General features: G+C 43.6%; 1 protein-coding gene across 1 annotated transcript; it reads left to right on the plus strand.

Annotated features, from left to right (window-relative positions):
- The first annotated feature begins 1823 nt into the window (after nucleotides 1-1823).
- angptl4 (angiopoietin-like 4) lies at nucleotides 1824-11544 on the plus strand. Its single transcript, XM_084327143.1, has 7 exons — nucleotides 1824-2720; nucleotides 3748-3858; nucleotides 3964-4057; nucleotides 7929-8042; nucleotides 8501-8596; nucleotides 9301-9585; nucleotides 9767-11544. The coding sequence occupies exons 1-7, from the start codon at nucleotides 1950-1952 to the stop codon at nucleotides 9949-9951; spliced, it is 1656 nt and encodes a 551-aa protein (XP_084183269.1). The 5' UTR covers nucleotides 1824-1949; the 3' UTR covers nucleotides 9952-11544.
- Nucleotides 11545-15853: the final 4309 nt, after the last annotated feature.

Here is a 15853-nt window from a genome sequence, read left to right on the forward strand (position 1 = left end):
CATGTTTCCCGCCACAGACAAATAGTTGTCAGGCTTTCAGTAAAAGAATAAAAAAATAAATAAATAAAGGAGGCTTCAGCAAACAAAACATCTGTTTTCCATCGACGTGTAATCATCCATGGTGACCAAGTCACTGCAACCATCAACCCTCCGGATGACCAATTACCTCGGCGTAATCGAAATGGCTTAATGGAAAAGCGGCAGCACGGTCCGTTTTATATATCTGAGCTCATTTATCTTATTTAGAGTATAAAATTAAACCTCCTTAGATTGAGTGAGGAAATCCTATTTTTAGCCGAAACAGAGCGTTCTTTGACAAGTCTTCGTGAAACCCCCACCCTCCCATTACGCAGAGGGCTTTAAGTAAAATAATAGATGTTTGTTGCATTCCAGACACACAGGCGAGGGATCTGTCGCTCCGTTGCACCGAGTTTCCCCTCTCAGCACTGCAGGCAGTCTCCCAGTAACCTTTCACCCACTTAGCCTGCGCCTTGGACAGGAAAGAGTTAACCTCCCTCCTTTTTTTCTTCTTCTTTTTCCCCCTCTTGCGGTCTGGCCCCGGAACATGAATATTGCCTGTGAGCAGCACTCCCCCTACAGAGGGTGGTAGAAACCTGGGCCTTGGGAATCGCCATATAATAACTATAGGCATTCTCTGTGCTGTGAACTTTCCCCCAATTCTCACAGTCTCGCAGCCTCTCTCTCTCTCTCTCTCTCTCTCTCTCTCTCTCTCTCTCTCTCTCTCTCTCTCTCTCTCTCTCCAGGTCTTTGCCGTGAACCACCTCTGGCCAAATCGTACAGCACACGCTCCTTCCTCCTTCCAATTGGGTGTGCTTCGGTTCCAATGACTTCACTAGACACTAGTAATTCCCTCACTCATGACAAGGAAGAGTCCTGTGGAAGAACGTATGGTTCTATGGAAGCCATTTGACCTGTTCTGTGTGAAGGGATGTTTTCCGATCTACGCGAGTCAAATGAGTGATGATTGGTCTAACTCCATCCTTCAGGGGGGACGCAGTGGAACTGCTCATATTCAGCTTGTTCGGCTGCTTAGGAGGAGTTGTTAACTAAGGGTTTAGGGACTATGTCGATCAAACTCATGCTCTTTTCATTCAGGGTGCGACAGCAACTGGCTTCACACAGCTACCTCGGTTCATGTTGAATCATTCTATCACCTCACATTAGCCACATTACATGTCCTTTGTGGAAGTGAACTTTTGTTTTGTTGTGTACATCAATGTGACATTTTGCATTAACTTGAGTTGTCTTGTGAAAAGAGGAGATGTTAATGGGAATGATACATGACACATAATATACAGTATATCAATGTACCACAATAAAGTCTTGCTTTCAAGCGAGCAACAATGACATCCGAGAGTTGCTGTGATAAGCAAATCTACAGTATGTACAAAGTGATGTGTACTTAATACCTTAGAGCTGTCATTGTGACCAATGTGTGATTGGAAAAGTGTTTACTCAGCGATACTTTGTCATGTTTGACAAAATAGCGAGAAACAAATGCTTTCCGTTTATCACGCAGCTGTGTGGTGTAAGCCATCATCTTACTGGAAATTAAATCCCAGCCTCTCCCTCTCTCTCTGTCTCTAGCTGTGCTGCGATGGAAGGATAGTTACATCATGACCCTCCTCCCACACGCCTCTGCATAAAGAGTTAACAGAGAGGTGTAGAGGCAGGCGGGGGAGAAACCTGACTCTGCCCCCCCCTTCCCCTGTCTCTCCTCCGCTAACCAATGGGAGCCGCTTCCAAGGAGCTGTGCAAGTATAAAACAGTCCTGTTCCCACTCAGAGACTCTGCAGGAGCTCTGAAAGCAACTGGGAGGAAGAGGGGAGTGTGCTGCACATGTCTTTCCTTTTTACAATAATTTAGCAGACCAATAAAGCACACCTTTTCTTCTCAAAGCAAAAGCTACTACTACTACACCTGCAACAATGAAGACAACACTGGCCAGTCTGACTCTCTGCCTGGTGGCGCTCATGGCCACGGGCTTCCCCTTCGAGAGGAAAGGGGGCTCGTCCGGCGGGGGCAAGGAGAAGCGTGTGCAGTATGCGGCGTGGGACGATGTCAACGTGATCGCCCACGGCCTGATGCAGCTCGGCCAGGGGCTGAAGGAGCACGTGGACAAGACCAAGCTCCAGATGAGGGACATCTCTGCCAAGCTGAAGGCCTTCAACGGGACAGTGACGGAGCTGGGCAAGGAGAGCCAGCGGCTGCGGGTGGAGGGGCAGGCACTGAGTGCCAGGGTACATGGGCTGGAAGACAGAGAGGGGCAGGTGCTGAACATCACGGCCGAGCTGAGAGAGAAGGTGGAGGAGACGCGGCAGGAGAGGAGGGTGGCGAACGAGAGGATGGGCAGGCTGGAGGAGAAGGCGGAGGAGACGCAGCAGGAGAGGAGGGTGGCGAACGAGAGGATGGGCAGGCTGGAGGAGAAGGCAGAGGAGACCCAGCAGGAGAGGAGGGTGGCGAACGAGAGGATGGGCAAGCTGGAGGAGACCCAGAAGGAGAGGAGGGTGGTGAACCAGAGGATGGGCCGGCTGGAGGAGAAGGCAGAGGAGACCCAGCAGGAGAGGAGGGTGGTGAAGCAGAGGATGAACCAGCTGGAGGCGAAGGTGGACAGCGTGCTGCAGGGAGAAGGGGTGCTGCCTGACCTGAACGCTGGCAACGCCGCTGCTGGGAACTACAGTGACGCCCGCATCATCCAGGTAAGGGTGGGGGCTTTTTAACTAAGGTTGAAGATTTTATTTACCTTAGGTTGGTTGATGATGATGATGATGATGATGATGATGATGATGATGATGATGATGATGATGATGGCGACAATACTAGGGTCTGTCTTGTTAAAGGACGGGAAGTTAAGAAGATGGTCTCAGAGACAATGAGACAAAGAGGATTATCTGTCTCCCTTTGTCCACAGACAGTCTCCATTGTAGGCATCAATGCATTCTTCCACAGTCTGCTAACATTAAGTAATTACCATATAGTAGCCTATAATGCTAGACAGAAGCCTCTTCATTCAAGTCTTAAAACATAAGCCATTACATAAACATAAGCCTGTAACCCATACCATTTACATTACAGCTATCGGATATCACATTACAACTAGTTGATGGCTAAGCAGTGGTTAACGGGTGAAGGTACTAGCATATAGCTGTCATAAGAAACAATAAAGGAATATCTTAAGAAAAAAAAACGTTTATGGACATGGACAGTTGGTTTCACAGTGGAGCTATTTCCATTGACTGAATAGCAAAGCACACAGAGGGCAACTCGGTGGGGGGTGTCGGTTAACCAGTGTGTATTGTATTGTACTAGCATGCGTGGGGAGCGTGGACTACGTGTGCATCATGCACAGTGAGGTTTGCCATCTGCACGCACAATCAGTCACAATGTCAACGCCAGGATATTTCACAACTGTGACCCAGTTTTAACTGGGTTAACGGGAAAAGAAGAAAAAAGTGTTGAACTTAAATAGACTCTTAACTAAGCAAGCCTATATAATGGAATGGAAAATCCCTAGAGAACCGAGTTATGTAACCTAGCCACGGTCGATCATGTCCTACTTCTCAATGAAGGACAACTAACACGAACTTTTGAAATGCGTGACAAACACCGGGCCAATTTATTTACTGTCGACAGGCTTGGCCTTTAACACACAGGCTTGTAGGTACTGTGTATCTGATGAATCCACAAGGAAAGAGTTAATAAGTGATACCTTTGTCTTTATTCCAGTGGATGCTGGAGGCTCAGAACAAACGCATTGATGACCTGGTGGACAGGATCCGACTGCAGCAGGAGAAACTAGACAAGCAGAATGTGCGCATCAGAACCCTTCAAAACCAGGTAATTACATTCAGTACTAATGGCAAACATCATATTACACGTGCTTTAGACCGCTTTTGTTATATTCGGTGTGCTTTTTTTTAAATTGATTTATCTAACTTTCAGATCCAGCTCACAAAAGAGAGACCTCCTTTCAAACGCAGCAAGGCAGATGGCACCGTGTTGAACGGGAGCGTGGAGCAGCGCGACTCACCCGTCGGTAAGTAAAGCCAAGACGCGTCCAAAATCCTCCTTGATTACATTGACTTAAGTCGCCTGGATAAAACCCGACGCCAAACGCGACGTGCCATCTGTTTCAGAGGCTTAATAAATCAACAACAATTAAAGTCAGTTGCTTGCTTCCAGAGTATAGACTTAGTTATTCAGCCCTCTGTGGCGCGCAAAAGTTACAATAATGTAATTGGCCCAGGCTAATTGGCACTTGTTCAAAGAAATCATCAAATAAGAAAAGCAAATAGGCATGTATTATAGAGGAATGGAAATTAACGTGGTGACAGTAAACAAGTACGGTCTGACTAGTTCACCCACGCAATAGTTTACTGTAATTGTGAAAGGCAATATTTTTAAGGATGTTCTTCTAAGCCCTACACTGTCTGAATTGTAATATGATGACTAGCTGAGTAGTCATCGGGTAAGTCCCGCTTTCTTCAAGGCTGTGTTCAAGTTGGACGAGGGCCAATTGGGGGAAAGTTCAGACAGAGTTTTGTGGCTCACAAATGGACTAACTGAAAGCAAGTTTCTGTTTAGTGTTCAAATTTGGAGGAGGAGGAGAGAGAGGATGAGAGATGAGACATACAGTTCACTAATAAATGTGGCACAATCTCACCCTCTGTCAAGAGTAATTTTAACAGCTCAGAAACAGGGCAAGTGGGGATATTTGTCACTTATGTGTGCCTATACTAACCTACCACGAGTTTCATGGCTTGATATTCACTAGCCAACTGATATATTTAGTATGTGAGCCTGTTAGTCAATTCCACTATAGCCAGATAGCAGCTGTGTTCAGTAGTATTATTTTCTTTCTATGGTAATTTTTTTTTAATCAAATTCTGGTTGACAAGAAAAGGTGTTTGTGAGTTTGTGGCCTTTTAAATAGTCTTTAAAAAACACAACCCACAGTCCTTAATTTACAACCAACGTAGTAGAGCCTTTGAGTCACTGGAGGGGGAGGGGGGGGGGGTTCTCTCAGCATCCGACAGTCAAGTGGGTGAAAGGTGAACCCAGTGGAGGGACCGTTTGAGTTCAGTCATCCAGTCTGAAACACAATAAGACCTCTCATGGCTCTGTGTTCTCTGACATCAGCAGGATTTGAGGAAGGCCGAGAAAGAAACACATTTCCCCGGCGGGCAGTGCTCCAAGTAGGGGAGAGTTCACCAGTCTCGGACAGTGTTAATTCAGGGTCACACAAAGCCACTCAAAAGACAGAGGGATTACTCGCCGGTCATTTCAATGGGTGGGCGGGGGACGGCGGTGAGAGGAGGGGAGGGAGGGAGAGAGAAAGAGGGAGGCTTTGCTCAAATCTAATGTGCTGTTGTGTTCTATAGGAACCAATACCAGACTAAAACAAGGTATCGTTAGTTGAGAATTTCCCAATACTAATACCAATACTATATATTTTCAGCATTTTTAGCACATAGAAGCATATTTGATCTCTCTAATGGACCCCAATGTAATGGTCTCAGACTATACTATTCAGTAATAGCAGTGGATTGATACTTTTGGATTGGTAATGGGTTGATACTTATGGATTGATACTTTTGGATTGGTAATGGATTGATACTTATGGATTGATACTTTTGGATTGGTAATGGGTTGATACTTATGGATTGATACTTTTGGATTGGTAATGGGTTGATACTTATGGATTGATACTTTTGGATTGGTAATGGGTTGATACTTATGGATTGATACTTTTGGATTGGTAATGGGTTGATACTTATGGATTGATACTTTTGGATTGATACTTTTGGATTGGTAATGGATGGATACAGTAGTACCGTCACAAAGTTGCATCACTGCGTCCCTACAGTGTTCCTCACAAGTCTTTCACTGGCAGAATGTCAGTGGGTGAATCATAACAAGCTACGAGGCGGGGGGGAAAACGGTTGTAATTTCATCGGGTGAACTTTGTACAGATCTCTTTTGTTGTTGTGAAGACACACACACATCACACACACGTTTCCTCCCTCCCCATTTTCAAAACCACCCACTTCCAAACGTAAAACAAACATGTGCATCCCTCAGGAATGTACAACCTTTCCCCCAGATCTGTCAGGGAGTCAGACAACCCTCCCCTCCTCCTCCTCCTCCACCCCCCCCCCCCTCTCCTCCCTATGCCTCCATCACCAGCACCCCTCTCCTATCACCTCTCCACGGTGTCTCTCACTCTCCCATTGTATTGAATGAGAAGTGTGCCAAAGTTGAGGAGAAACCCCTGACCCCAAGAGGCCAATCACCAGCTCAGCCACAACCAAGTAATGAGAGTCCATGCCTCCCGGGGGAAGGGTCATTCCACACTAATGATGTATTGTGGTTCTGTGAACTCAGCTGGCATGCTTGTCCAGGAAATCATGGCAAGGCGAGAGTGAAACCAACACAAACAGATCAATAAAACCTCAAAAAGATTTGGCAGTTTGGCAATCAGTCAGTTAATTAAGGAGATGATGGAGGAAATGCATTCTGGCATGTGCACGAACTAGTTGAAGATAAGGCAAGGCAGTACCATACGCAAAGCCTTTGGGAACAGGTTTTGTGTTTTGTCTCCATATAGAATATAAATTATGAATGAGAATGGCACGACAACTGCCAGTGTTAGGGCCGGGGTACAATTTATCCTTGGGACCACCCATAATGAAGATGTAGTATACACTCACAGTACTGTAAGCTTCTTTTTTTATTTAATAAAAAATGTCCACCAAATGGCATAATATGTTAAGAAAACATTACTGGGGAAGGGTGGTGTGAATCGGGTGCTCCATAATGGCATGTGACAGCCCCAATTGGCCCCTAAGGGGCCGTGCTTTTGTTGCATTCAGCTAGTCCCCTCTCCACTGTCTCTCACACCCCCTCGCCACACTGTGATCACTCACTGTGCATGCACTGGCCATGCGCTCCTACGTCACAGACTGGCTGCTGTGCACGTGAGCGAGGTGTGACAAGGAGGGGGGTGGTGGGGTGGGGGCTGGAGGAATGTGGCGGGGGGTAGTCGCGTGTAATCAATAGCCCAGGACCGACAAGCAGCTGAAAGGGGGGAAGTTTGCTTGGGAACTGGGAGAAAGGTCATGTTTACTACTAAAGCAAGGATCTCGCCCTCTCTTTCTCTCTCTCTCTCTCTCTCTCTCTCTCTCTCTCTCTCTCTCTCTTTCTCTCTCTCTCTCTCTCTCTCTCTCTCTCTCTCTCTCTCTCGTTCTGGCTAGTCAAAGGACCCTCACAGTCATAGATTTCTTTATCTTTTGTAGGTTTCCCGACTCGCTTGGAGCGATAGTCTTTTATTTGCAAACACTTTCACTGTGGATTCCCTAAAGCAAAGTCCACTGTGGCAGATAGAGACCTAGAATGACTTTTAGGTTAAGACTTAACTAGGAGGAAATGGATTCAGATACCTTAAAATCCCCTTTAAAATAATATTAATTTACGAATAATTCCCCTCATTGCACAGTAAATTGAAGGGGTTTTGATTGCTGGTTTCAGTAGCCACAGCTTCCTCACACTCAAGTGTGAATTCCTTTAATTAAAAACAAGGGTACTTGTCAGGACTCTTGCCCCCTCCCTTGCAAATAAACTCCATGCTGGAAATCCTGCAAAATGGCAGTGAAAAGTTTGAGGCCGCAAAGACAAAGACAAATAATAGTGTTGGGTTTCTTTCTTTTTCTTTTCTTTTTTTCGTGTTCTAAGAAAAACACAATATTTAGACGTGTCAGTTATAAATAGCATGTGTGCCACTATGAGGGAAAAGTGAATGTTGTTTGTGCTGTGAGACCTTCGAGTGCTACTGACTAGCCTAGATAATGCCTCCGAACCGTCACAAGCTGTCTGTGTTAATGAGTTCTGTTTTCTTTTTGTGTATCCAGGTATGGCCACCAACTGCCACGAGCTGTTCCTGCGCGGCGAGACGGCCAGCGGAGTCTACACCATCCAGCCACTCAACGCACAGCCCTTTGAAGTCTTCTGCGAGATGACAGCCGGTAAGCGGAGCAAGAACAAAAGACGGCACAGGCGGCGCCTCGTGGCCTTAGTCCTCTGTTCCATTTACCGCAGTTTAACCAACAATTGCTAACGGTTGGAACAGTCGTTCTCAAACTTCAAAGCTCCCGACTATGTTCTCATAGCTTGTATCTAGGCGTGAAAACTTAACTGTAACTAATTGTATCTCCAAAAAGTTTGCTTCAAATTCAGTTTTGACATGCATGTATTTTTAAATTCACACAATAGCATTTTAATCAGTTTAAAGGTCCCTCAAACATGCTCAACAAAGGATCATCTTTAACTTTTAAGTTTGCATAAATAAACGAATAAGGCTAGACTCTGAGCTACAAGGCTTTCACCTGACAAAATACACAACACACACCCTCACATTGCCTGGATGACCCAGACGTGAACATGGATGTGACTAATCCCTTTGCCCTTTTTCTGCCCTTTCCAGAGGGAGGCTGGACAGTCATCCAGAATCGCCATGACGGCTCGCTGGACTTTGACCAGCTATGGCAGGCGTACCAGAAAGGCTTTGGTAGCTTGAACGGTAAATAGATCCACTGTTATCTTTTCCAATCCCACTCCACTGGAGCGGACTGGGGCTATAGCAAGGCTGGGGGGTGGGGCACTAGCCAGTGAGTGATCATGGGAGGATTTCTCACAGTTTCTGCATCATTCAGAGTCAGAATTATTTCAATAGCTTATATCAGGGATTTCAGGGAAAGGCACAGCGACGAACAAGGTGGTACAAGGACAGAGTAGAGGCACTGCCCAGGATCAAACACCAGCACCCAGCTTCCCCAGAAGCACCTTAACACTAATTAGCTTGCTCTGGGACCAGGATTATCTCAGCATTAAGATGCTGTTCAAGCAATCCCAGCCCAACGTATTATACCCCCGGTAGGGCAAACTCTCCCATCCATTTGATAAACAAGGCGCGATGGTGACACAGAGTTAGAGAAACAAGGTGGACGTTAACAAGACAGGCCTGTCACGACCGTGGGACTAATCGCCGGCTTATCGCACCTTAATAGAACGAGCAGTAATCCATTTTAGTCAATTAAGAGCTCTCAGTATTATTACAGCTTCATTATAAATCAAAGACGATGAAGAGGGATGGGTAACAGCAGTCTTTAGATACTTTAGTTACTTTGATAGCCAGTGGAATTCTGTTTTTGATGTGTCAACATTTTACAGTAGAACCAAACAGAGATTTAATTCTTTCTATTTTTCCTCTCCCTCGTTCTCTAGGAGAGTTCTGGCTGGGTTTGGAGAAGATCCACTCTGTGTCCAAAGACGGCGATTACATCCTCAAGATCCAGTTCTCAGACTGGAGGGATGACTCCGAGTCCCTGCGCTTCCCCTTCCGTCTAGGCGGAGAGGAGAGCAAGTACTCTCTCCACATCCAGGGGACCGCCGCCGTTGACAACCTGGAGAGTTCCCTGGCGACCGACGCTGCATCTGGCCTCCCCTTCTCCACCCGCGACCAAGACAACGACCAGAAAAGCGACATCAACTGCGCCAAGCACCTGTCCGGTACGTCTTAATCTCTTAATAATTCAACATAAGCGTTCACACTGAATTTAAATGTTAAATAAAGCAGTTGTATAATAGCAATAATACACTTGAGATTGTAATACAATTTGCTTTCTTAAATAACCTTCAGTGCTGGGAACTAATCTATCGTTTCTTCCATTCTCTCTCTCTGTTCTCGCAGGCGGTTGGTGGTTCAGTAACTGCGGTCGCTCCAACCTGAATGGCAGGTACTTCCAGAGCCCCCCTCCCAAGCAGAGGCACCAGAGGAAGCAGGGAGTCTTCTGGAAGACCTGGAGGGGGCGCTACTACCCGCTGAAGACCACCGTCATGATGGTCGCCCCAGCCGAGATTGAGAACAAGTCATAGAGGAAGAAGTAGAGGAAATAGAGAAAGAAAACATGTTTAAAGAAAGAAAGAGGACAAGAGATAGATTCTGGACTTTTCTCTCCTCTTGAACTGTGACACAGTTGGGACTTGTGGGAAAGATGGATGTTGGTTGAAGTTCAGTTTTCTCCATTCCTTTTCCCTTTAGTCTCCCAGCAGGACTGACTTCACAGCGGAGCTTGTTAAAAAAGAAAAAAACAGAAGAAGCCAAAATAACTCATACTTGAATGAGCTCCATGTTTCCATCGGCTCCTGTTTTTCTGAAAGCTCCCCCTCTATCTTTCTCTCTCTCTCTCTCCAGACCTTTTCTCCCCGGCTATTAAGGCAGAGACAGGGTTCGCGTGAGAGAGAAGAGACAAACTCAACGATGCAAAAGTGTCTAGTTAAGTACAAGGAATGGGAAAAGGGGACAGTGGAAAAACTAGCTGCACGTTGCGCCACGGTCCATGGTCGATTCCCTGTGTTAGGGGTGAGGTTTGGGCTTCCTGGCACTACAGTATACCAGGCATCCTCCATTTGGAGTTGTCCCAGAGCAAGTCTTTACCTGCGAGTGCTGTTCCAAGGCACAGAGCATTTCTGACGAGTTAAGGCCCATCGCCAGACATGGGGTTACTTAACGTGTGTGTGTGCGTGTGTGTGTGTATGTGTGTGTGAGTTCTCATCAAGGTTTAATGATATTTCTCACTAGTATGCAGCACTGTCAGTTCAGAAACAGCATAAAAACGCCCCTTAATTGTACAGGTGTCTTGTGTGAGACGAAACAGCCACTTAAGCCCAATGGTGCGGACCAAATGGTGACTTGGCCTAAACAAAGAATAATTTTCCACAAGAGCATGATGGCATTAATACCCAAAGGCATTATGTAAAGAAATAAATCTCTGTAAACTCGGATTACAGTGGCCTCTTAAGAAAGATAGTGTTAAGAATAGTCGCTGAGAAGTGGTGTCAGGATTTACAGATTTCCCTTTTATGGGGAACAAAATAAAAGCATTCCAGCCTTTGTAACGATGTAATACTACTTGTCTGCCATTTTGAATCAAAGTAAGCTTGTGTACTTCACTGCGTTTTTACCCTGTGGAGATTTTCTTTCTTCCGATGTTTTAGTCATATTGACTTCCCTTAAGATACACTAGATGTGTTATTTTGTACATAATGTATGAATGAATGTAACATGTCTTTTCAGAATGAGACAGGTTTTTTTTTGTACGTAGTGTATAAATGAATGCCATGCGTCTCTTCAGAAGGAGACAAGTTTTTTTGTACATAGTGTATGAATGACTGCTATGCGTCTCTTCAGAATGAGACGTGTTTTTTGTACGTAGTGTATGAATGACTGTATTTTCACTACTTTCACTGTAACTCGTCTGTCGAGACTGCTTGTCAGTGTTCTCGTGACTTGAGAAGTTTCATTGTTGTTACTGTTCTTCTCTTTCATTATTTAAATGCTGTAAAGAATCAATATATATTTCTGGTGCCGCCTGCTTGTAATTTATATCGTCTACTATTTCATGTTCTCCAGATTTAACTTTTTTTTTTTAAGAAACAGCAAATCTTTGGTCAGAATGGGCCAATAAAATGATTTGAAGCAAAGAAATCACGCCTCCAAGTCTCTTTATCCAACACTGCATACATCTCTCCACAACCTATACCTCAACATAACAGTTTCATATGGAAATAGACCTGATAACTGTAAACTTTGAAGAAGACATGAATGGTTTCATTCCAAAAAGACAACCATAATATGAAAACCTACTCAAACTCAATTATTGCTAGAATGAACACATTATTGAATACCAATTTTCAATAACACCAATTTTAAAAACCTTTGCTCATAAAATAGTGATATTATTGTGACATTACTGTCATTAGAAGACACGGATTATTTATACTTTGTGTTATAATTCTTTAAAGGTGAGTGGGAAGTCTACTCCCCTTCGCATTTTGTCTTTATTGAGACAGTTGGAAGGTGGAGAGGGAGGCAGACTAGGGGACATACAGTATGGAAGTGACTTGTTGCTTTTCAAATCTGGTAAAACCAACAAGTACATTTTTTTTTTTACTTTAGTATACTTTTTATGTATCAGAAAATATACTACAATTGTATTGTATTGAAACCATTAAGTTGTACTTAGTGTGTTAAATGTTAAATATGTTGAAATTATACTTTTAATGTATTTTTGGTAAGTTTGGTTACCGACTGTCCACAAAATTGCAAAGGGTGGACTTGGGGGTGGAGAGAAGGGAGGCTGTCCGGTGGATCTGAGGGACCAAGAGGGTTGGTAGGGGGAGGGGAGGTCAGTGAGATGGGGGGGGGGGGCGGGGGGCAGTTGTTGAAGGGCTTTGTAGGTGAAGACCAGGATTTTGTAGTTGATCTGGTGGGAGACAGGAAGCCAGTGGAGGTATTTTAGGACTGGGGATAACGTGGTGCCAGGATGTGGCGAGTTAGAATTTGGGCGGATGCTTTCTGGACCAGTTGGAGTCTATTGACGGAGCTAAAGCACTGATGCCGTAGAGGAGTGAGCTGCAGTAGTCACGACGGGGGAAGATGAAGTCATGGATCAGTGTTTCAGCAGCAGGTCGTGCAAGAGAGAGAGGGAGAGGGGGGGGCCTGATGTTTGTAATGTTGGAAGGTGGTAGAAAGAGGATTTGACAATTTGGCGGATATGGGGCTCGAGGGAGAGGGTGGGATCAAGGATCACGCCAAGGTTTCGTGCGATGGGAAGGGTTGGTGTTAAAAACGATTTATACTATAAGAATATACTTTCAGTATTGAAAAAATATATATTTGTAATTAATTTGGCCAACAGGGATATAGGTGTTTTTCCAGAAGTGGGGGTCTTAACAGACAGACTCTAGGCATCCCTATAGCCACAACTTATACAAATTGACATCATGGAATAGAACCCCTCTCATTATGACAGATTGAGGACCTGTACTCCCAAAGCTTCTCAGAAGAAGCACCTTTATCTAGGATCACTATGGGTTTGAGATCACGTGACGGTAGAAACCACCTCTAGTTCTTACTGACTTAAGAGGTACTTACTTACATCCATTGCGTGGCATGCCAGAGAGATTGAAAGGAAGACTTGAGCGCTTTAGTCTATATCCCATCACATTGCACGCACGGGTTAAGCAAATCTTGGCATGTAGTATCTCCGTTTGGCAAGTGACAGGGAGGAATGTCTAAACCGTGCTTAAGCTTGCCTGATCGCACAGCGCCCCATAACTAAGGAATGTCCTGAGCAGATGGATGGATATAAAAACGTTTGAGAACAAATTCCACCCCTCATCCTGATTTAAGAGATATAAACTTGTCATAGAGCTGTTTGCTCTGTTCTGTGATTGTTGGCTGCAGCAGTTTTAAACTGCAGCAGTTTCCATTAAATCAATTCAAAATGTAAAATTGAAACTGACATTAATTTGAAATGAGATAGAATATACATTCTGTAGTATTTCATAATAAGTTAGATATGGCAAACTCCATCATGGCTCTGTTTCTGATTGGGGATAAACGTGTTAGAATCATCGGTTCTGCATTGTATTGGGTTGCAGCAGTTGAATAAGTCATAATGGGTTATAACAAGTGATTAAACATTCTAATTCTCACGGCTCTAAGGAAGATGTGTTTTAATGAATTACCTCCACCAAGGAAGAAACGTTTAATTAATTACCTCCAAGGATGATGTGTTTTAATTAATTACCTCCAAGAAGGATGTGTTTTAATTAATTACCTCCAAGGAAGATATTTCTTTATTTTTTTTATTTTTTTTTAACTTTTATTATTGCATTTTCTATTATTCAGACAATCTTTTTACATGTTTTCCACATCACATCATTGTGATACAAAACTATACGGATTATTCAGACAGTCTTTTTATATGTTTTCCACATCACATCATTGTGATACAAAACTAAAAGGATAGGAAAACCAACATGAAAAAGAAATATATATATAAATTAAACGTATATATATGATGATAATAATAATAATAAATAATAAATAAAAATACAAAACCATAAAAAGAAATTAAAATACATAAAGAAAAAAATATATATAATTACAGTCCAGCACATCCCTCACCTTGATCATATAATCAGTCGTTACATGTTACGGTTACATATGGCATATCTACTAAGGAGGATGTTTTTTAATGAATTACCTCCAAGGAAGATATGTTTTAATGAATTACCTCCACCAAGGAAGATATGTATTAATGAATTACCTCCAATGAAGATATATTTTAATGAATTACCTCCAAGGAGGATGTGTTTTAATTAATTACCTTCAAGGAAGATATGTTTTAACGAATGACCTCCACCAATGAAGATATGTTTTTTTTTTTTTTTTTGGTCTTTTTCCCCCTCCATTTTCCTCCGATTTTCTCCCATCCCAATGTTAGTCGTATGCCAATTCCCAGTCCCTTCCTGGTCGCTGCGCTTTACCCCCCACAGTCAGATCATTTGGGAGAGTGGAGGCTACCACGTGCTTCCTCCGACACACGTCCAGCCAATCACCGCTTCTTTTCACCTGGCAGCGCGGATTCTCATTGAGAGGGCGTAGCGTGTGGGAGGACCACACTATCCCCCTCACGTCCAATCCGCGCTTAGCAGGCGGCCCGACCGAACTGTAGGAGTCGCTGTTTACAACGACCCGGACCCACCCCGCCAGCTTCTCCCACCCTCTGATACAGCCAATTGTATCAGTGCAGACGGCCAGCCAAGCTGGTGACAACCCCGGAGCTGTGAGCTGGATTCGAACAGGCGAACCAAGCTCACAGCTCCGGGGCTGGTGACGAACGCAATCTCCGCTCGACCACCTAACCGCCCCATGAAGATATGTTTTAATGAATTACCGCCAAGGAAGATATGTTTTAATTAATTACGTCCAAGGAAGATATTTTTTAATGAATTACCTCCAAGGAAGATGTGCTTTAATTAATTACCTCAAAGGAAGATGTGTTTTAATGAATTACCTCCAATGAAGATATGTTTTAATGAATTACCTCCAAGGAAGATGTGTTTTAATGAATTACCTCCAAGGAAGATATATTTTAATGAAATACCTCCAAGGAAGATATGTTTTAATGAATTACCTCCAATGAAGATATGTTTGAATGAATTACCTCCAATGAAGATATGTTGAATTACCTCCACCAAGGAAGGTGTGTTTTAATGAATGACCTCCATGTGTCTGTCTGTTTGTCTTTGTGTTTGTCTGTAAACAAAATGTCTCAAAAAGTAATATAACATTTGCTGTGAACATTAATGATGGAAGAAACCTACTGATTTTTGAGCCACCATCAGGTCAAACTTTACATTTTGAAATGAGCATGCTGTTAGTCATGCAGTCACAAAATCTGCTGCAAACATCCTTGTGTGTAAGAAACCTATTTTGACGACCCCAGATGTGAGGTTCACAAGCCTACTTGTGAACGCTCTGTCCCCTTCAACAAACTTTACAAATATGTTTGTTTGTTCTATGACCATAGTATTATCCCCATTGCATAAAACACAGATTTAGAGCTTGTGTCCATTGAGATATAGCAATTCTCATTTCTGTCATCATCTAGCCAGTAAAATGTTGAGGGTGAAAATAGTGGTAAAGTGGGGAGATTACTTAACTTGTATTCATCACATTTCTACCTACACTGCTGATATTATTGCTGGTGTCAAGATCTTTTTAATTGTTTCACAATTATGTACTTTTTTCTACTCTTACGCAAGATTATCTGTCAGTGCAGTAAGATAAGATGATATTAAACATGTTGACATAAGCTTGATAAGTCTGAATACAAGATATAAATCACCTGCTGTGCTAGTCATATCTTGTGTTACTATAGGGAAAGCACAGAGTGACCCCAGCTTGTTTTCTAGTCAACCATTT

This window comes from Notolepis coatsorum (assembly GCF_963971535.1).
Source record: "Notolepis coatsorum genome assembly, chromosome: 13".
NCBI classification, from domain to species: domain Eukaryota; kingdom Metazoa; phylum Chordata; class Actinopteri; order Aulopiformes; family Paralepididae; genus Notolepis; species Notolepis coatsorum.

Excerpts from the sequence above, each read along its gene's own strand:
- angptl4 (XM_084327143.1), top strand. The coding sequence starts at position 1,950 with ATGAAGACAACACTGGCCAGTCTGACTCTCTGCCTGGTGGCGCTCATG. Across the intron at positions 3,859-3,963 it reads TCAGAACCCTTCAAAACCAG|ATCCAGCTCACAAAAGAGAG; the intron begins GTAATTACATTC and ends TCTAACTTTCAG. Across the intron at positions 4,058-7,928 it reads GCAGCGCGACTCACCCGTCG|GTATGGCCACCAACTGCCAC; the intron begins GTAAGTAAAGCC and ends TTGTGTATCCAG.